The sequence below is a fragment of the Sphaerodactylus townsendi genome, linkage group LG15 (assembly GCF_021028975.2).
Source record: "Sphaerodactylus townsendi isolate TG3544 linkage group LG15, MPM_Stown_v2.3, whole genome shotgun sequence".
Classification (NCBI taxonomy): Eukaryota; Metazoa; Chordata; class Lepidosauria; order Squamata; family Sphaerodactylidae; genus Sphaerodactylus; species Sphaerodactylus townsendi.
Window position 1 is genome coordinate 29,803,644 of NC_059439.1, and position 22,120 is coordinate 29,825,763.

Genomic DNA, 22,120 nt, shown 5'->3' on the forward strand with positions numbered 1-22,120 from the left:
TGTTTTCACATCGTTTTCACACCGCTTTTTTTTTTTGGCCCATGCGGAATCAGCCAACAATTCTGAGGATTCTTTGGGGAATGCCCAGTCAGTAAAACTGACTTCCAAAAACCACAGAAAGTCTTGTAGTATAGATATGTTACCGCAGTGTCTTAGTACTTCTGCTCTCAAATTAACGGGCAGTTTGGACATACATAAATATAGAAGCCAATCGGCTTTGGAAACGGCATTCGCCCAGGTTTTGTTCCACGTGCAAAGTTCTCTCGGGGACGGCGTGCAGAGGAAACAAACACGAGCAGGACCGCAGACCCCATTGGCTGGCTGGCTGTCCGTCAACACGAAACACCCGCCCCGCTCCCCTAGAACAACTTTTCAGCATGAAAACACAATCTAGGGGTTTTTTTAGAAAGGAAAATAAGGCACGTATCATTTCTTTAATGTATAATCAATCAAAAGAGTATTTTCAACTAAGATCAAGGACGTGCGGTGGGGGGGAGCAGGGTTGCTTTGGATTCTTCTTTCCTTCTTCTGGTGAGTCGTTTGCCTGGGGGAGGGGGCCGGAGTTGTCTGTGTGTCATCTGAAGAGCAAAGACAGCTGTGCTCAGTCGACAGGGGCAAAAACGAGACTGTGCCTATTTTTTTTTAATGTATGTCTGACCACGCTGTTTGCCGAATACATCCAAGGAGGGCTCGCGGAGCTGTAAACCTGCTTTTGACACTTGTGAATGGGCACCTGCCGCATGCCAACCAATCAAGCGCTGGTGTATCTGTCAGCCACCGACCAGTAACTCTATTGCTGCCACCTGCTCCTGATGGAGAACCCATCTCAGGCATTTGAAAGCAAGACGGGGCAAGAAACTGGCGAGCAAACAGGAAAAGGCGCCATTTCATAGCAGCATAGAGTTGGAAGAGACCCCCCCAAAGGTCATGCAGTCCAACCCCCTGCTTTGCAGGAACACACCATCAAAGCACTCCCGACAGATAGCCATCCAGCCTCTGTTTAAAAACTTCCGAAGAAAGAGACTCTACCACCCTCTGAGGCACCGTATTCCACTGTCGAACAGCCCTTACTGTCAGGAAGTTTAGGTGGAATCTTTTCTCATAGTTTTAACACATTACTCCTTGTCCTAGTGTCTGGAGCAGTGGAAAACAAGCTTGCTCCCTCTTCGACATGACATCCCTTCAAAATATTTAGGCGTGGCTACCTTGTCGCCCCTTAAACCTGCTCTTCTCCAGACTAAATATGCCCGGCTCCCTAAGTCTCTCCTCGTAGGGCATGGATTCCAGACCTTTTACCATTTTGGTCGCCCTCCTCTGGACCCGTTCCAGCTTGTCAATATCTTTCTTAAATTGCGGTGCCCAGAACTGAACGCAGTATTTTACATGAGGTCTAACCAGTGCAGAATAGAGAGGTACAATTGCATCCCTCGATCTAGACGCTGTACTCCTATTGATGCCCGGAATCACATTGGCTTTTTTAGCCGCCATATCACACTGTTCACTCGTGTTCAGCTTGTGGTCTACTAAGACTCCCAGATCCCTTCCACATGTACGGGTAGGAGCAGCAGTGGCGTAGGAGGTTAAGAGCTCGTGTATCTAATCTGGAGGAACCGGGTTTGATTCCCAGCTCTGCCGCCTGAGCTGTGGAGGCTTATCTGGGGAATTCAGATTAGCCTGTGCACTCCCACACACGCCAGCTGGGTGCCCTTGGGCTAGTCACAGCTTCTCGGAGCTCTCTCAGCCCCACCCACCTCACAGGGTGTTTGTTGTGAGGGGGGAAGTGCAAGGAGATTGTAAGCCCCTTTGAGTCTCCTACAGGAGAGAAAGGGGGGATATAAATCCAAACTCTTCTTCTTCTTTTGTCAAGACAGGTATCACCCATCCTATAGCTGTGCATTTCATTTTTTCCCCTACCTTACATTTCTCCCTGTTGAAGTCCATTTTGTTAGTTTTGGCCCAGCTCTCCTATCTGTCCAGGTCATTTTTAATTCTGACCCTGTCTTCTGGGTATTCGCTACCTCTCCTAGCATGCTATAGTGGTCAAGAGCATGTGGATTCTAGTCTGGAGAACCAGGTTTGATTCCCCACTCCTCCACTTGAGTGTTTCCGCACTCCTACATTCCTGCTGACCTTGGGATAACTAGTCACAGTTCTCTCCGAACTCTCTGAGCCCCACCTACCTCACAAGGTGTCTGTTGTGGGGAGAGGAAGGGAAAGGAGCTTGTAAGCCACCTTGAGTCTCCTTATAGGAGAGAAAGGTGGGGTATAAATCCAAACTCTCCTTCTAATGTTTGGCTACAGGGCACTATCTTTTGTTCCTGCTTCCTTGCCCTTTCCACTGGGAATAAGAGCATCCCACAAACAAGCAGGCTAGCCTTTATGGTGCCTCAGCGCCCAACAGGAGAAAGTGGTTGCAACAGAGGAGCCAGGCTGCAGCATACGCCAGCGGTGGATTTGTTGATATGCTACCATCACGTGCTCATTAAAAAGACCGCTCAGATCATGTTCGATGCACCATAACCCCTTTGTCAAAAGTCCATCTGTACACAGCCAAATGTTACATCCCTGCCCACAAAACGCCCGGCAGTAAAATACTTCACTTCTGCACGGAGCCCACAGCTCGTCTCCACTCACCTGAACAGTGCGCAAGCGAAGTATTTGAATGCTGGCGGAACCAAGGAGGTGGGTGCAAACACAGTCTGTGGTTTGAGGGCTGACCCGTGTGAACTCTTGGCGCATTAATTCCCCTGCCCGCGATGGCTCCCTGATCGCAGCAAACCTGGCTGAGATGACGGATCTTGGCACGCAAAAGTGAAAGTCCGCAAGATCTCACTGAGCCGCTTAGCTTCGTTCTTTGCAAGCCAGGCGCAGCCACAGAAAGACTCAACAGATGAGCATCGCATCAAGAGGCGTCCCATCCTTACAGCATGCCGACAGTCAGGTAGACCCGCCGCTCCATCTTCGCATCCCTGTCCGCTCTCTGAATAAAGACCATTTCTCGCTGCCTCAAATAAGAGTGGTAGTTTATTTCAACCCCCCAACCCTTTCAGAAATTGGCTTGTGTTGGTCATAGGCACGTTACAGGCCTTGGGTGGGCGGGGAAGCCAGCAAGCCCTGAGAAATCTACGCTGGGATCAGCCCTGACTGTAGCCAAGAGCTTCCTTGGAGAGCCAGCGTGGCGTAGTGGTTAAGAGCAGGTGGATTCTAATCTGGAGAACCGGGTTTGATTCCCCACTCCTCCACCTGAGTGGCAGAGGCTAATCTGGTGAACCGGATGTGTTTCACTCCTACACATGAAGCCTGTTGGGTGACCCTGGGCTAGTCACAGTTCTTCGGAACTCTCAGCCCCGCCTACCTCACAAGGTGTCTGTTGTGGGGAGAGGAAGGGAAAGGAGCATGTAAGCCACCCTGAGTCTCCTTACAGGAGAGAAAGGTGGGATATAAATCCATACAACTCCTCCTCCTCCTCCCTTGTATTACTGCCTTTGTGCTGAACCAACTGAAGATACAAAATAGAAGGGGGTCTTCTTGTCCTCTCAGGTCTTTGTTCCTAACCTAGGCTCATTCCGCACATGCAGAATAATGCACTTTGAAACTGCTTTCAATGCTCTTTGAAGCTGTGCGGAATAGCAAAATCCACTTGCAAACGGTTGTGAAAGTGGTTTGAAAACGCATTATTTTGTGTGTGCGGAAGGGGCCTTAGTCTCAATCATAAAAGCTTCCAGGTCAAGCCCAGGTAACAGCAACATGGCAGCCACTCTAGGTTTCTCTCTTCGCCCGCTGAGAGGTCTGACTGCTAACTTCTGCTGTAACCTCTTCCACAGGACTCAAAAGCCATTATATAATTAAAAAGTCCACTATATGTTTATTGCTTTAAAGAAAAATAAAGATTAGACAAGAGTGTACAGTATAAGGAGGATCTGGGACGAGGAACGGGAGAAGCGAGGAAGCTTCATTTCTCTGCCTGTTCTGACGACTCACTTTCATCTTCATCTCCCTTGTCATTGCCTGATTCCTCCTCTTCCTCCTCCTTTTCGTTCTGGCGACGATAATACCATAAACTAGAAGAGGAAAGAGGCCGTGAACAGAGTCCGCACAGGCACATTTCAAACTTGACACCTACAGGGGATTCTTTTGGCCTTGACACCTGTCAAGGAAGCTCTGGATGTTGCAAAGGGTTCTGGGAAGTATTCTAGGGTACGCAGAAGACCAAACTGGGCAAGTCGCTGTGTGACCTGAGAAGCGGTCCCAGCCCTTCCCCCTCCCCCCCCCCCAAAGCAGCCACATAGGACCCTGATTTCAATTGGGGCTTAGATGGAGGAGGGGATGGAGGGTTTCATTTTTTCTCCACCATGTGGGTTTGTCGATAAAAACCACAATCAGGTGTCATTAGCCCTGCAAAGTTAGAAAAATGACACCCTTGACCAGAAGCGTACCAGGGGTAAATGGCGCCCGGAGACAAATTGTCTCCAGGACGCCCCTCCAGGCTCTGCCGTCCGCCTCTGCCCCACCACCCTAGCTCCGCCCCTGATGCCCCAGGCTCCACCCCCACTGTCCTAGAACCCACCCATGTCACCATGGACAAGGGCAAGGGTGCCCACCTCCCCCCGCAAACAGACTCCCCCTGCCGGCTGGGAGCCCAGACTGCAGGCTGCCAGCTGGGAGCCCAGCCGGCGGGGAGGAAAGAAGGGGGGAGTCCAGGGTGGAGTGGGGGCACCTGGAGGCAGCAGGAAGTCCTGCTGCCTCGTCGTTTTTGCGTGCCTTGGATGGGGTCGAGGCACGCGAAAACGATGAGACAGCAGGACTTCCTGGTCACGTGGGAGGCCGATTTTGCGCCCCCCACGTGACTAGAACAGTGGCGCCCGGGGACAAGGGGTACCCTTGTCCCTAGGCAGATACGCCACTGCCCTTGACCGCCCTGTTGTGGTGTCCTGTTGCCATATGGCAAGTTTCTCCATGTTTTCCCTGCCCCAATGCCCAGTAGTAGCCTTTACACTCCATGCCACCAGGAGAAATTTTAGAGTTTTTTTTTAAATTGGCAATTGACATATTGTTATAGTGTTATAATATTGGAACAATCTTTCTACCAGGCTCTCTGGATTCCCCGTTTTCATATTTTTTAAAAAAGTAATCCTCTGGTTCTTTCATTGTGGAGATATAAGGGGAAAGGCATGTCTGCAGCAAAAGGCTAACTTTTTCTCTAGTTCAGGGGTCTGCAACCTGCAACTCCAGAGCCGCATGCGGCTCTTTCAGCCTTATACTGCGGCTCCACATGGCCTGGAGGTCAGAGGCTAGCGTGGGCGTGTCCCTCCAGCCCTCCAGAGCAGCACTGGAAGGAAAGGTGAGTGGAGGGGCTGAACCGGAGGCATCTCCGTGCGTGAGGGCGCTGCTTTTCATGTCCCCTTCACTCACCTCTCCTTCTAACACTGCTCTGGAGGACTGGAGGGACACGCCCATGCTGCCCTCTGACCCATGGAGGTCAGAGGGTAGCATGGGCGTGTCCCTCCAGAGCAGTCGTCATCCCCCCTCTGCCCGGGCAAAAGGGGTTTCGCTGCCCGGCGCCTCTGCCTTCCAGCGCTGGAAGGAAAGGTGAGTGGATGGGCCAATCTGAAGGCGGCTCCATGTAGAGCCGCCTCTCCGGCTCAGTAGATCTTCTGGGCCATGGAAAAGGGGCCCAAATGGCTCTTTGGGTGGTAAAGTTTGCCGACTCCTGCTCTAGTTCCTTTCTTCTCCCGGCAATGGAAGGGAGGGCAAGAGAAGACTTAATAGCTAGGGAGTTTAGTGGCAGCACTGAGCTGACCCTCTGTTTCCAGACACCACCAGAGCAAATGGCGATACATGGGCACCCCCCTCCCCCCCCCCACAAAACTCACAATGCGCCAACAATGATGAAGAGTAGCCCTCCTGTGGACCCAATCACTATCCAAACTGTCCAGTCTGGTTCAGGAGGCGGAGCCCTGGAAGACACGCCCATCATAATGGGACCTTCCAGAGTGGGGTGTGGCCGTGGGAACCAGGTGGTCTTCCCAGATGGTACCACTGAAGGAGAAAGAGAAAGGGCAATTAGAAAAACAGAAAGGAGATCATTGGAGGAGAGGAGACAGGAGTAGGGGCTGAGATTTCTAGAGAGAGCAGAAGAGTTTGGATTTATATTCTGCCTTTCTTTCCTGTAAGGAGACTCAAGGTGGTTAAGAGCTCGTGTATCTAATCTGGAGGAACCGGGTTTGATTCCCAGCTCTGCCGCCTGAGCTGTGGAGGCTTATCTGGGGAATTCAGATTAGCCTGTACTCTCCCACACACGCCAGCTGGGTGACCTTGGGCTAGTCACAGCTTCTCAGAGCTCTCTCAGCCCCACCCACCTCACAGGGTGTTTGTTGTGAGGGGGGGAAGGGCAAGGAGATTGTAAGCCCCTTTGAGACTCCTGCAGGAGAGAAGGGGGGGGGATATAAATCCAAACTCCTCCTCCTCCTCCTCCTCCTCCTCCTCCTTCTTCTTCTTCTTCTTCTTCTTCTTCTTCTTCTTCTTCTTCTTCTTCTTCTTCTTCTTCTTCTTCTTCTTCTTCTTCTTCACAAACTCCTTTCCCTTCCTTTCCCCACAAGAGACACCTTGTGAGGTAGGTGGGGCTGAGAGAGTTCTGAGAGAACTGAGCTAGCTCAAGATCACCCAGCAGGCCTCATGTGTAGGAGCGGGGACACAAATCCAGCTCACCAGATAAGAGTCCACTGCTCGTGGGAAGGAGTGGGGAATCAAATTAAAGTTGTAATTCTGGGGGATCGCCAGCCCCATCTGTCAGCTGGAAACCCTACCCACCTCCCAAGGTTGTTGTGAGCATAAAGTGTCAGAGGGAGGGAGAGCCTGGCATTGCACGGAAAATTAAATGACATTACCCTGGTTCCTTTCACTTACCCGTCACTTGGAAATCAATCTGGCTGTAAGTCTCTCCCGACGAACTCAACATTTTGCAACGATATCTCCCTGTGTCGTTTGCATTTGCCTCTTTCTTCATCAAGAAGGAATCCATCGTGTTTGTCATCTGCTGTTCTTTGTCACCCACTATCTGGAAAAGGGGACAAGGGATAATTGGCATAGAACCACTTATGCCACTTTCTCTCTAGGCGGGACGTGATACGGACCAAGTTCCTCCGTCCACTCCACTGTCAGAAAAATGGGCATTTTGTTAGCTGCTGATACTATTGTCCTACTTGGGCCTGGGTGCTCCGAATGGTATCCTGTAGTCCTGTCCAGATTCCTGCCCAGACTCACTGCTTAGAATCAATTCTTGGTATTGGTGGACCATTCACTGGGCCCTGTTTTGCGAGCTGTCAGTAATTACAGCAACGTTTGGATTATCCGAGGACCAATGAAAATGGGATGGAGCATTCCGGAGACTTGGAGGCGTGCTTCCCCCTCCCTCCATCCCTGCCCTAAAGCCATCCTATTGGGGGCAGAAAGTTGCTAATTACGGGGTGCTACTTACTCGATAAAAGGCGTACGTCCTTGCACCGTGGTTGTATCTGTGCCACCGCAGAGCACAGTCCAGAACCAGATCTTCATCGGCCTCCACGTTGAGCTTCCTTTCTGCAAAATCCACCCAGATCTATTCCACTATCAGGATTTGGTTACTTAAATGGAAACTCTCCGCCCAGACTCACAGCGGACCTCCATTTCCTGCCACCCAGAGAGGCTCCCTTGCCTGGCGCTAGCACGGCCCATTTTATTAACCTCTGCGGCTCAGGCGCCCAGTTCCCGGCCTCTCACCTCCACAGCGGAAACCCTTCCAGCATGAGTATACGTGCGTATTGCACGAGAAGCAGCTCATGAACAGATAATCCATTTTACCTGTGGATTAAGAGTTTTGTTAGAGGAGGGCCAGGTATCTGACGTGTGTGTGAACAGAAAGCCTTTATTGGCATGTTAAAAGAACAAACCAATACAGCAAAACACATCCAGTACAAACCCGCAAGACACATCAGTCCGTGTTCACATCTTCAACGAAAAGAAGGCCACCAATTCACATTACACTGAGCCCGGACCACCCAACAACAAGCAAATTCTGTCTGCATCATACTGGCCATGTTTGTTATGATGACTATTAGCAAGAGACAGAAATTAAGACACATATTAAATCTAAAATTAATACCGCAGATAAACATTTCAGAGCTGCTACAGAGACATGCTAAATTCCAAGGTTAATATATTGTAGTATAGGAATCAAATATTAAAAGTGGGTGATAGATTAGCGATGCGTGCGTGCGTGCGTCTTTGATCGTCGCGTCGTCATCTTTGATCGCGATGCGTCGCGTCGCGCGTCGCGTGTGTGGCTATATTAGTGTGTGTGTGTAAATGCACCAGAGGAAGATGAAGCAGGCAGAGTGGACTATGCGACAGACCGCCTTCTCATGAGTATGTTACCAACCTCCAGGTAGCACCTGGAGGTTGGTAACATACTGACTTTTTATCCACCTGACTTTTATTCACCTTTATGGTACAGGAATGTTTTGGGGGGGTCAGGATCTGGCAGGACCTATTTAGCGATGGCATTTCAGAGAGGGAAATTGGATATGACATAGTGTCCTCTGGTGCTTCTCAAACCGCTCACTCAATAGATCCTCAGCACAAATTGACACTCACCACAACTATTGCTGCAGTAGACTGAAAAAGAAAAAAAAGAGAAGATGTTAGAAACCACAGGTGGAGGGGGTCCCCTGAGAAGTGACCAGCTTTTGAACCTGCCCATCAAAACGACGGTATCTTTTTCAATATTATTATTATTATTATCATTATTATTATCATCATCATCATCATCATCATCATCATCATCAATATAAATATAATATATAAAACTTGAATACAATTTAAAACAGTTCTAAAACAATGTCCCACGAAACCCATATACAACTCTCCCCAGAAAGGAATAATGGGTCCCGATGGTGTTAGGACCCCTAGAAGGAGAGGTGGGGGGGGGGGGCAGAGGCACTGTCAGTGGCTGGCCTCTCCAAAGGCCCGGTGGAACAACTCGGTTTTGCAGGCCCTGCGGAACTCTCCAAGGTTAATATACTCTCCAGGGCCCGAACAGCTGGTGGTAGAGTGTTCCACCAGGCCGGCGCCAGAGCCGTAAAGGCCCTGGCCCGAGTGGAGGCCAGCCGCGTCATTGAGGGGCCAGGGATCTCCAGTAGATTGGCCTCTGCTGAACGCAATAGTAGTTTAATCAGGAGCATTTCGCAGGTTGGGCGCCACTAACAGCTTCTTATGTTGATTTCTGCTGTAAAGCCACAAGAGCAGGCAAGGACACTGATTTCTGGGGACAGTTGGCAACTGAATTGGCCCCAGTTTCAAATTTTGAGGATGAGGCATGGAAGAGTAAGGGCTGTGGACAGAGGCATATCTAGGGGAAATGTAGCCCGGCGCAAAATCTGAGTCCCGTCCCCCCGTATGGGCAGCCACCCTTCCCCACCACGACCAAACAACGTTTTCTTGCACCAGGTCTTGAAGTCAGTATATGGATTCGGGGGGAAGGAGGAGGGGTGCGGGGCAGTGGTGGGATTCAGCAAGTTCGCACCACTTCGGCAGAACCGGTTGTTAAAATGGTGCTTGTAAACAACCAGTTGTCAAATTATTTGAATCCCACCAGAAGAAGAAGAAGAAGAAGAAGAAGAAGAAGAAGAAGAAGAAGAAGAAGAAGAAGAAGAAGAAGAAGAAGAAGAAGAGGAGGAGGAGGAGGAGGAGGAGGAGGAGGAGGGGGAGGAGGAGGGAGGAGGAGGAGGGAGGAGGAGGGAGGAGGAGGAGGAGGAGGAGAAAGAAAGAAAGAAAAGAAAGAAAGAAAGAAAGAAAGAAGAAAGAAGAAAGAAGAAAGAAAGAAAGAAAGAAAGAAGAAAAGAAAGAAGAAGAAAGAAGAAGAGAAGAAAGAAGAAGAGGGGGAGGAGGAGGAGTTTGGATTTATATCCCCCCTTTCTCTCCTGCAGGAGACTCAAAGGGGCTTACAATCTCCTTGCCCTTCCCCCCTCACAACAAACACCCTGTGAGGTAGGTGGGGCTGAGAGAGCTCCGAGAAGCTGTGACTAGCCCAAGGTCACCCAGCTGGCATGTGTGGGAGTGTACAGGCTAATCTGGTTCATCAGACAAGTCTTCACAGCTCAGGCAGCAGAGCTGGGAATCAAACCCGGTTCCTCCAGATTAGATACATGAGCTCTTAACCTCCTACGCCACTGCTGCTCCAGTGAACCAGTTGTTAAATTATTTGAATCCCACCACTAGTGTGGGGGGCAATTTTTCGGCCCTCCTCGTGACTAAATGGCCGCAGCCCTTGGACATTTGACCCCGTATGTCCCCCTGGGCAGTACGCCCCTGGCTGTGGAGAATCTTTGGAACTGAGGCAGACAATTTGGGCCAGAATCAGCAGATGCAAAAATCAGAAGAAAGTTGTTGATGGCTTCTGGAATTGTAAGCACTGGAGAGGAAAATGTGGTCTCCTATCCACTCTAAAATACAGCTACCATCTGAGAGGGAGATCTGGACCACGAGACATGGACCACAAGACATTCGGTCTTAGCCTGAAGGCTTTCTTCAGTGTGGTGGTTGATTACTGGATTTGGGGCAGAGGAGTTCAAACCTCTGCACAACATCTGAGTGACCATGCAGTAGCTAATGTTTTACATAAATCAGTGTTTTAAATCACAGGTGTCAAACTCGCGGCCCTCCAGATGTTATGGACTACAGTTCCCACCATCCCCTGCCAGCATCATGCTGGCAGGGGATGATGGGAACTGTAGTCCATAACATCTGGAGGGCCACGAGTTTGACACCTACGTTTTAAATAAAGGAAATAAATCTCTCATGAAGGGGCAAGAAGAGTGTCCCTCAGCATGTGACGCGGGCCTTTCCCTTAGCGCTGAGGTAACTAGGGCCCGTCCCACACAGAGTAGAATTCAGGAAGGCTCACCGTTCTGAAACTTTTTCTGCAGCTTCTGAAAAGTTGCAAGGAGATCCTGGAGGCTCCACGTGATTTCGTTGAAAAGCTGCCCACCTGAAATAGAAAAGAGGAGGAGGGCAACCAAAATGGTCAAAGGTCTGGAGTCCATGCCCTACGAGGAGAGACTGAGGGAGCTGGGGATGCTTAGTTTGGTGAAGAGAAGGTGAAGAGGTGATAGGACAGCCATGTTTCGATATGTGAAGGGATGTCATGTTGGTGAGGGAGCGAGCTTGTTTTCTGTGGCTCCAGAGACTAGAACCAGAAGTAATGGGCAGTGGCGTACCTCGGCAAACTGGAGCCCTGGGCAAAACCTGAGTTTGATGCCCCCCCCCCAACAACAACAACAACCTTTATTAGGCATTGAAGGAAAGAAAGAAAGAAAGAAAGAAAGAAAGAAAGAAAGAAAGAAAGAAAGAAAGAAAGAAAGAAAGAAAGAAAGAAAGAAAGAAAGAAAGAAAACAAGCATTGGCAGGAAGGGGGTGGATTTAAAAGGAGAATCTGGGGAAATTTAGGGTATGCCTGCTGTCAGGGGTGCAATTATTAAGATAGCAGCACCTAAATTTCAGAGTATCTTCATGAGACCATACTGATGATACCACCCAGGTTTGGTGAAGTTTGGTTCAGGGGGTCCAAAGTTATGGACCCTCAAAGGTGTAGCCCCCATCTCTTATTAGCTCCCATTGGAAACAATGGGGGATGGGGACACTCCCTATGGGAATCCATAACTTTGGACTCCCTAAACCAAACCTCACCAAACCTGGGTGATATCATTAGGATAGTCTCCTGAAAAATCCCTGAAATTTTGGTGCTGCTAGCCCAGGGGACAGCAGGGCTGCAGGGGGCGCAGTTTTTAGGCTAGCTGCTAGCCTAAAAACTGCGCCCCCTGCAGGCCAAAAACAGAAAAAACACTGAAAATTCAAAAAATCCCACCTGCATTTTTGGCGCCCCCCACAGGGTGGCGCCCTGGGCAACTGCCCACTTTGCCCAATGGGAGGAACGCCTCTGGTAATGGGTTCAAGGTGAAGGAAAAGAGATTCCACCAAGAACTTCCTGACCGTCAGGGCTGTTCGACAGTGGAATGCACTACCTCGGAGTGTGGTGGAGTCTCCTTCTTTGGAGGTTTTTAAAGAGAGGCTGGATGGCCATCTGTCAGGAGTGCTTTGATTGTGTGTTCCTCCATTTCAGGGGGGTTGGACTTGATGGCCCTTGGGGTCTCTTCCAACTCTATGATTCGAAGCAGGAAGATGGGGAAAGGTTAAGGAGCGGGGCTGAATCTGGAGCATGGAAACAAAGCTGCGAACTGCTGCCGGCCGGACCAAGCAAGATGCTTTATTCTTTCATACTGAAAATATTTCGCAGATCAGGCAAATTGTGATGGATGCCTTAACTCGGTTCCAATATTCTGGTTTCAAATGCTTGCAAATTACTCGCCAAAGAACTTTAATAAAGGTTTACAATGTGGAAATGAGCCGCTGAAGCTTTTGCATTGAGATGAATAACATCACCAGGTAAATAGCCTATGTTAAAGGGGCAGGGCATTTTTTTTTCCTCCAAGGACTTGCCAAATCTGAATGACTCCTATATCTCAGCTACCCTTCTCTATAGGTCCTGCATTGTGAGCAACCAAGCCGTGGAATTGGAAGAAAGTCTGTAATATTAGAAGAAGAAGTAGAAGAAGAAGTAGAAGAAGAAGAAGGAGAAGGAGAAGGAGGAGGAGGAGGAGGAGGAGGAGAAGGAGGAGGAGAAAGAAAGAAAGAAGAAGAAAGAAGAAAGAGAAGAAAGAAAGAAGAAGAAAGAAAGAAAGAAGAAGAAAGAAGAAAGAGAAGAAGAAGAAGAAGAAGAAGCGAGGAGGAGGAGGAGGGAGAGTAGTTTGGATTTATATCCCCCCTTTCTCTCCTGTAGGAGACTCAAAGGGGCTTACAATCTCCTTGCCCTTCCCTCCTCTAGCTCGTACCTCTAATGAGGTAGGGTGGGGAGCTGAGAGAGCTCCGAGAAGCTGTATTAGCCAAGGTCTGCCTGGTGTGTTGGGAGTGTACAGGCTAATCCTGAATTCCCCCAGATAAGCCTCCCACAGCTCCCAGGCGGCAGGCGGAGGAATCAAACCCGGTTCCTCAGATTAGATAGAGTTTGGTTGCCATCCCTTTCTCTCCTGCAGGGGGGGACTCAAGGGAGACCTGATCTCCTTGCCCTTCCCCCCTCACAACAAACACCCTGTGAGGTAGGTGAGGCTGAGAGAGCTCCGAGAAGCTGTGACTAGCCCAAGGTCACCCAGTTGGCGTGTGTGGGAGTGCACAGGCTAATCTGAATTCCCCAGATAAGCCTCCACAGCTCAGGCGGCAGAGCTGGGAATCAAACCCGGTTCCTCCAGATTAAATACACAAGCTCTTAACCTCCTGCGCCATCAAGGAACAGTTAAAATTCCGCAGATTGCTGAAACAGACAAGATTTCTGAAAGTGATGGATCCAATCTTTCCCGTGCTGACCTTGGAAAAGAAATAAACACCATTTATTGTATTTTGGAGCCGGTAACTATACAAACTTAGAAAGAAATATCTGGGTTTGGGGGAGGTTTTATTTTGACTTTCTGAATAAAGGAAATGTCTGAAACAGAAAGGATAGAGAGTCTTGGAGATGACCCTAAATAGATCCCGGAGGAATTAATGCGGGTGTCTGTTATGGGTTTTCTGAGCTGTGTGGCCGTGGTCTGGTAGTTTTTGCTTACAAACATGGGTGTGCTATTTCAGAAGAGCCACAAGATGGTGCTGTCCAGATGACTGGGAAATTTTTAAAAAGAGGCTTATACAACACTGGGTAATGAACCCCGTACGAATACACTGGCAAAGAGCTGGACGGTCAAAGCAAAGCTGAGATGGCTGGCATACCATCGAACTGGTTTTCCATGATCCGGTTCATGGAGCGTTTGAAATGGTCTGCGAGCAGCTGCAGCGTGGTCTCATCTGAAAAGCATGGAACAGAAGGGAAAACGTCAAGCCAAAAGACAGCGGTTTGCTTCCTTTCCGCATACATGCCCTTTATTTCGATTTCTACCTGCCCATCCCAGTAGGGCTCAGAGCGGTGAACAACATAACAGTATACATTAAATAGAATAAAATACTAATAAAATACCTAAGAACTATAAAATAGAAAACAAAGTTACAGATGGCAACTTAAAACACACCAATTAGCCAATAACAATAACAGCAGCACTATACCAATACATTAATAAAATATTATTTTTTTCCAGTAAATTGACAATATATCAATACGTTAACAACAATACAATAACAATATATCAATATACGTCAACCCAGTAGCACTATGTTAACAATACAATATGAATATCAAAACATGGAGCTAAAAACTACTCTATGCTAAACTATAACTGCTGTTAAAAAAAAAAACCAAACAGAACTACCCAATTTACTCCAAAAAGAGCTGACCACACCTATCTGACCTACGGTCCCTTATAATATACTCAGGAGGAAACTAACTACACCTAACCTACGCTCCTAATATTTTAATAAGGCAATCTATGCATTCAATCAATGATGCGGCTGGCCTCCCTGCACGGGCCAGGGCCTTTACAGCCTCTGGCCTGACCTGGTGGGGCAGCTCACCTCCAGCTGTCTGGGCCCTCTTAGCGGGATCTCGGTGGTTCCGCTTGGGGCCCACCATGGGGTGCGTTCAGAGCTGTTCCGCCGAGCCTTTGGAGGATCCAGCCGCTGATGGTGCCCCCCCCCTCTTTTCTTGGCCCCTTACACCTGGGCCTCTGTCATCTAACGGGACCTGTCGTCTCTCCCTCTTGGGAGAGGATTTTGAAATTGGGGTTGTCGGACGCCTCTTATACTTATATTTATTGTAGCTACTATATTCAGTCTTTTAATTTTTTTTGACCGCTGCTTTTAAAAAGGTTTTGGCATTCATTTATGAGCTATGTATTTGTCTATCTGTTGTACACCTTGAATTATAGGAATGAGGCGTGCCGTCAAGAATGAATGAATGAATGAATGAATGAATGAATGAATGAATGAATGAATGAATGAATGAATGAATGAATGAATGAATTATAATTCCGTTATCTAATCGATTTCCCACACACATTCTCTGCCCACTGTATGGCTCAGCAATTTCCTTCTAGCTGAGGAGTGATGGGTGACTAGGACTCGCAACACCTGGGATTGAACCCCCCACCTCTACCACTGACGTTTGTTTGGTGACTTTGATCCCATCCCACACTCTCAGTCTGCAGTTCTTAATAGTCAGTATGGAGGCCAGGGGCAGGTTCCTTTGGGCCTAGGGGTCTAAAATCCACCCAGAGCAGCACTTGACTGTGGGTTTCCGTACCAATAACACCCATGTATATCCCCTTTTTCATGGGCTGCGACGATAGGCCCTCGATGCTGGTCGTCAGGAGATTCTTCAGTGTTGATCGGCGTTCAGTGTCTCCACGGAGCTTCCCGTCCAGGTAGGGACCCTTGACTTCTTCCAGCAGGCCCATGGCTTCCGGGCTGCATTTGAGGCATCCCCGAGACCCTGTCATGATCACGGCAGGAAGCCAGAACACTAGCCAAGACATCACACGCCGGCTGTGGTTGCCACAAGAGGACTTGAGAGTGCCCGCCGGATGGACGCAGCTATGATGTCACAATGCAGCCGGTGTAGAACGGAGGCATCCCTTTCACTTCAAGGCTAAAACATGTTTATAACTGGGCCTATAAAAGTCTCATTGGAAATAAGAAATCGGTAGTAATGGAGGTAGGGTGAGACCCGCACACCCCTCGGTGCAATAGTCAAGGGGAGGAAAAACTGGGAACTAGCAACTAGCACCTTCTATCAGGCCTGCCCACAGACAGTCTGCAGCTGCAAGGAATTTATGTTTCCTCCTTATTGGCTCCCTGCCAGGATAACCCTTAACACCGCTCTTTATCCCATTGTTCCTGCTCATTTAATTTTTTCAACAAGGATGCCTTGTCAACGGGATCGTCAACAGGTATTTTTGTCTACGTTTGTTCTTTCTTTTCACTGGGCTGTTGTTTCACGCAGGGTGGGTGGGGACGGCGGAAACTTTTCACCCCTCCCAAAAACCGCAGCCAGATGTTCTGAAGAGGTTGCGGGGTGTAGAATCACGGTTTAAGAAGGGGTGTCCGAGGCCATCTCTGTGTGATAGTGAAATGTAGGGAGTGACGTGGGCTACTCGTATCCAGGATTTTTGTTTTCTGCATAGAATGTAGGAAGCCCCCTAGACTCAAAGGGGCTTTCCGCACTACAGAAGGGAGCTAAAGTCGACTCGGTACCCTTCAGTGGGGGGTGATTCCAGGCTGTCCACACAGCAACTTACTTGGCCCCCTGGAACCGAGCTAAGTGGGCGGGATCATGTTGGTGCCTGTTTTGCTCCTCGATCGTGATTGGAGCTTGTGTTACCACAGGAAACGGGAGCGTTCTTTTTTTTAACAGTTTACAGTTTACAGTTACATGCCCGCCACGACTCTCCCGTTTTGCATATGCCACAAAAGCGGCTCCTGATTGGTTGAACAGATGAGGTGTTGTTTCGATGCTTCCGCACTTCGAAGCTTCGAAGCGGTATCAACCTTGTTCCAGCAGAAAGGTGCAGTTCATAACTGCGACAGGGATGTCGCAGTTCTGAGGGGGGGGGGGAACTGAGACAAAACAACGTTGAGCTCGGTTGCGGTGCGGATACACTGAGGTGAACCTAGATAGAAACCGGTACAACGTATCCAGGATTTTTGTTTTCTGCATAGAATGTAGGAAGCCCCCTAGACTCAAAGAGAGTTTCCACACAACTTTATTCTCCTTGTGAGCAGAGTCATTGTGGCTCGGAGGCGAAGATTCCACAGGGACATATGGGGACTTTTGCCTCGGGTGGGCTGCCCCGAGCGGGCTGCCGTTCAGTCACGTGGGGGGCTGAAAATTGCCCCCCATGCCTCTCCTCCATCCCCCCTCAGCCCCGCCCCACCCTGCCAGGCCCCGCCAGGCTGCCCGGGACTGCCGTCACCTAAGAGGGGTGCAGGGGGGACACCTGGAGCAGGTGTTGCCTTGGCCACCATTTCCCCTTGCTACGCCTTTGTTGTAGCTCCAAGGAAAAACAGCAGAGTGATGATGTTGCTCAACCCGTAGCCAAGGAGGCAACTCAGCACAGAAGGGAGAAAGGGCATTTGCCAGCCAGACCACAGGTGCCACCCTCCACAGTGTTTGCGCTTGTGTGCAGATGCCGTGGGGGGGGGGAGGAGGGTGGGCAAAGGAGCAGCAGGCCCAGAAGGTGGCACACATGTTCTTTTTCCATGCCAATTGCCGCCGCTTCCTCAGCAAGATGGAAACAGCCCTTGGTTGAATAATTCAACAGGTTAAATTGTCTGTTTTGTAAAAAAAAATGGCGAGCAGGCAGATGTGAGCGATATGTTTTATTCATTAAAAGATTTTTTAAAATCCGATAGTGATCCAAAAGACAGCGATAGAATAAGGCTGCTTCGTTTTTGCTGCAACGTTTAAAAGGCATCTGCACTTATTCCGTGGTGAAATTGTAGATTGTATACCTTGGCATTTACTTATAACTAGCTGTGTAGACATTTTTGCATGGTATTGTTGTTGTTGTTATAGATTTCACAGCTGACAGATCTTTAGCTGCTTGTTGGCCTTCATTACAATTTTTATATTATTATTATTATTATTATTATTATTATTATTGTAGATTTCACAGCTGCCAGATCTTTAGCTGGTTGTTGGCCTTCATTACAATTTTTATTATTATTATTATTGTACATTTCACAGCTGCCAGATCTTTAGCTGGTTGTTGGCCTTCATTACAATTTTTATTATTATTATTATTATTGTACATTTCACAGCTGCCAGATCTTTAGCTGGTTGTTGGCCTTCATTACAATTATTATTATTATTATTATTGTACATTTCACAGCTGCCAGATCTTTAGCTGGTTGTTGGCCTTCATTACAATTCGAGCCTCACCCAGAGGCCTAGGAAGTTGTAATGTATCAGCGTGCCAATTACCACTGGGACGACCTCAGCTGGTTTGCGCCATAGACGCTGAAGCTCGATTTTCAAATCGTGGTATCTGGTGACCTTCTCATGTTCTTTTTCACCGGGGACTGCTATGTCAATGATGGTCACTTTCTTGTCCTCGATCACGGTGATGTCTAGTGTTTCAACACTTTGTCCGTTTGGATTCGAAAGTTATTTATTATTGTTGTTGTTGTTGTTGTTGTTGCTGTTGTAGATTTCACAGCTGCCAGATCTTTAGCTGGTTGTTGGCCTTCATTACAATTCGAGCCTCACCCAGAGGCCTAGGAAGTTGTAATGTATCAGCAAAGTATTCGTGCGGATCCCAGCAGGGCTACCTTCTGAACTTGACAGATGTTAATTTTGTCAATTCGAAGATGTTTTAAGTGCTGCCCTACTGTTTTTGGGATGAGTAGTAGTAGTAGTAGTAGTAGTAGTAGTAGTAGTAGTAGTAGTAGTAGTAGTAGTAGTAGTATACCATCCTACCCCCAAAGGGCTCTGGGCGGTGCACAGTAAAATCATCAAACAACAAAACAATGTAAAACAAAATACAGACAATATCATATATTAAATACATTAAAATCCCTTCAAAACAATAGCAGCAGTGTAACTCGCCCCACATTCAATCAATCAATATTTTATTTCGGTCAAATATAAAATCCAGATAGTACATTTCCAGACCAGATACAAAATAAAATTGAGGTAACCAGTTTCCAAAGACTGTTTGTCCAAACCATAGTATAAGTTCAAGTTAAAAACTGGAATAAAATTTGAATAAAAGATAAAATCATTGATCCAAAGTTCCTATTTTTATTGCCCTTCTTGTCCACACCTTTTAACCACATAAGCACTGAATTTTGCCATCTCTCTGTTTATATTCGGATTGGCATCTTCTAATAGTCTTTCCATGGCACAATCAGAGGTGGGATCCAGCAGGTTCTCACAGGTTCCCGAGAGTAGGTTACTAATTATTTGTGTGTGCAGAGAGGGGGTTACTAATTGGTGATTTTGCCACGTGATTTTTGCCTTAGTTACACCCCTCCTCTCAGCAGTAGCATGCAGAACTTGAAGCAGTTTAGCAGGAGGTGCACCGGCGTGCGTGGCAGCCTGCGCCTGCGTGCATTCGTTTCCCGCCCAAGGACCGGCGCAGCGGCTGCGTCCTTGCCACAGCCCCGCCCAGGAATGCCCTGCCCCTGGAATGCCCGCCCACGCCCCCATCGTGCCCCGCCCAACCCCATTGGCGCTACGCCACAGTTTGAATCCCACCACCATGGGAACCTGTTACTAAAATTTTTGGATCCCACCACGGGGCACAATCCTCAGGGCCAAGAAAAATTGATGTTGGAAGAGAGTCAGACAGTTTTGCCCTCATTTCTTTGTGAGTGGGGCATAACTCGCCCCACATTGAAGGATATAAATTGGAACAGGCACGAATGCGGATGTAGCTACCAAATAAAGGCGTTTTGCAGAATGAGGCAAGTCCGTGAAGATGGAGAAAATGTTTAGTTCGGAAAGCAGACTCCGGGGAATTATATCACGCTGAGGTCTCTCCCCTCCCCAGCCTCTGTTCTCCTCAGGCTCCACACCAAATATCCAAGAATTCCCCAACCCCAAAATCATGACTAATCTTGGTGGAGAATTCTAGTTACTTTACTACAGCATTATTTATCTTTCTACAATAAAGTGACGTCTTTTATGAATGTAAAAAACCCATACCGAATATCGACAGGTAAATACATTCCCGTTCAGTTTGGAGACACCATATCAACAAGTGCCCACCATATCAGGATGGGCATCTTGGCGCTTTCAGGGAGACACCACCCCCACCCCCACCCCGCTAATGATGCCAAATGACATTAAAGGTATAGTTGAACCTTTTGTGGCCGGGCTCTACTGGCCGCTGTGGGTTTTCTGGGTTGAGCAGCTACGGCCTGATAGTTTGTGCTCCTAAACGTTTTGCTACCCTCTGCGCCTGGCATCTTCAGGAAGAAGAAGAGTTTGGATTTAAACCCCCACCTTTCTCTCCTGTAAGGAGACTCAGGGTGGCTAACAAGCTCCTTTCTCTCCCCACAACAGACACCTTGGGAGGTAGGTGGGGCTGAGAGAGTTCCAAAGAACTGTGACTAGCCCAGGGTCACCCAGCAGGGATGTAGCAGTGCGGAAATACATGTGGCTCACCAGATAAGCCTCTGCCACTCAGGTGGAGCAGTGGGGAATCAAACCGGGTTCTCCAGATTTGAATCCACCTGTTCTTAACCACCACACTACACTGGCTCTGTGGCTGGCATCTTCAGGAGCTCAGAAACCCCACAAACACTGAACGTCTTGTGTTGTTGCAGAGTGTAGCCCTGTGGATTTGAAGAGCCAGGCTGGGGCCCAGCAGCACCTTGGAGAGGAGCAAGATCCTCGCCTTTGGAGCATCCCAGCTCCCTGAGCCAGAAGCTCCCTTGCTTTTGGTCTCTCCCTCCTTCCCTGCCAGGGGGTCAAATCCCTCTCCTCCCCCTCCCCCTCCCCACCCGCCCAGCCCCTCATCGTGCAAATTCCCGGGCCGTGTCCCCCTTTCATCGCAGCTTGTATATCGGGGCTGGGGGACCACCTGGCCCTGCGGGGTCACAATAACGGCGGTCACGGTCTGCTCTGCATTAATTAACCTTTGATCCGGAGCAAGAGGCGGGAGGGGGGCTCGTAAAAACAACAGGGAGATTAATGGCCCGCAGGCCCGGCTGGTAGGAACAGCTGTGCCCAAGAAGAGCCCGTGGCCTGGAAGAAGAAGAAGAGGAAGAGGAAGAGGAAGAAGAAGAAGAAGAAGAAGAAGAAGAAGAAGAAGAAGAAGAAGAAGAAGAAGAAGAAGAAGAAGAAGAGGAGGAGGAGGAGGAGGAGGAGGAGGAGGAGGAGGTTGGATTTATACTCCACCTTTCTGTCCCGTAAGGAGACTTAAGGTGGCTTACAAGCTCCTTTCCCTTCCTCTCCCCACTCCTCCACCTGAGTGGCAGAGGCTTATCTGGTGAACCAGACGTGTTTCCACACTCCTACATTCCTGCTGGGTGACCTCGGTCTAGTCACAGTTCTCTCAGAACTCTCTCAGCCCCACCTGCCTCACAAGGTGTCTGTTGTGGGGAGAGGGAGGGAAAGGCGCTTGTAAGCCACCTCGAGTCTCTTGACAGGAGAGAAAGGTGGGGTATAAATCCAAACTATACTACTACTCTTCTTCTTCCCTTGAAAATTCTACTAAATCATCTGTGACTATAGCCAAAAACACACACATCCGTATTGATGGAAAGGCCAGATAATAGGGATGGCAAGACCCACTGAAGTGTCAGGTCCCTGCCCCGAGGAGTTAGCAATCTAAAACGCACCACAGAGCAGGCGAGAAAAGCTTGGGCTGGGAGCGGTCGCTCAGCAGAAGTGGGGGAGTTCCATTTGCAGTTGCTGTTTCTCAGACCTGCAATGCAGTCTAAACAAAGTTACACGCTTCTAACTCTCTTTAAGTGGATGGATTGAGAAAAATGTAACTCTGTTTAGTCTTGCACTGTCGATTCAGTGGGGATAAAGGGACTGTGTGTGTGTGCCGAAGGCTTCACGGACAAGGTACGTCTTGAGAAGAGGGTGGAATAGTGAGAGAGGTGACACCACATAGATCTTTTTGGGGCACATCAGAGGCAGCAAAGGAGACAGGCACAGTGATAGGATCAGGAAAAACCTTCAGGTTTCTGAGGGAGGTGAACCGAAGGCTGCATCGGACACGTCAAGGTGTTACAGGTAAGGAGGGGAAAGATCATGGAGGCCTTAGAAGGTAAAAATGAAGTTAGATGAGAAACTGCTGAGGAATACCAGGGCCAGCGTGATGTAGTGGTTAAGGGAAGGTTTATTCTAATCTGGAGAACCAGATCTGATTCCCCACTCCTCCACCTGAATGGTGGAGGCTTATCTGGTGAACCAGATGTGTTTCCTTCCACACTGCTACATTCCTGCTGGGTGACCTTGGGCTAGTCACAGCTCTCTCTGAACTCTCTCAACCCCACCTACCTCACCAGGTGTCTGTTGTGAGGAGAGGAAGGGAAAGGAGCTTGTAAGCCACCTAACAGGAGAGAAAGGTGGGGTATAAATCCAAACTCTTCT

The 22,120-nt window shown here is 48.8% G+C and overlaps 1 protein-coding gene across 1 annotated transcript; it reads right to left on the minus strand.

Moving 5' to 3' along the window:
• Nucleotides 1-3,864: 3,864 nt before the first annotated feature.
• Nucleotides 3,865-15,545, minus strand: IZUMO1 (izumo sperm-egg fusion 1). The gene is made up of 9 exons (XM_048516732.1): nt 15,314-15,545; nt 13,852-13,926; nt 10,940-11,023; nt 8,632-8,652; nt 7,759-7,839; nt 7,478-7,578; nt 6,907-7,057; nt 5,874-6,039; nt 3,865-4,061 (listed from the first exon to the last, which is right to left on the minus strand). The coding sequence occupies exons 1-9, from the start codon at nt 15,543-15,545 to the stop codon at nt 3,953-3,955; spliced, it is 1,020 nt and encodes a 339-aa protein (XP_048372689.1). The 3' UTR covers nt 3,865-3,952.
• Nucleotides 15,546-22,120: the final 6,575 nt, after the last annotated feature.

Excerpts from the sequence above, each read along its gene's own strand:
- IZUMO1 (XM_048516732.1), bottom strand. The coding sequence starts at position 15,545 with ATGTCTTGGCTAGTGTTCTGGCTTCCTGCCGTGATCATGACAGGGTCT. Across the intron at positions 7,058-7,477 it reads GGACGTACGCCTTTTATCGA|ATAGTGGGTGACAAAGAACA; the intron begins GTAAGTAGCACC and ends CCCCTTTTCCAG. Across the intron at positions 6,040-6,906 it reads GATTGATTTCCAAGTGACGG|TGGTACCATCTGGGAAGACC; the intron begins GTAAGTGAAAGG and ends TTTCTCCTTCAG.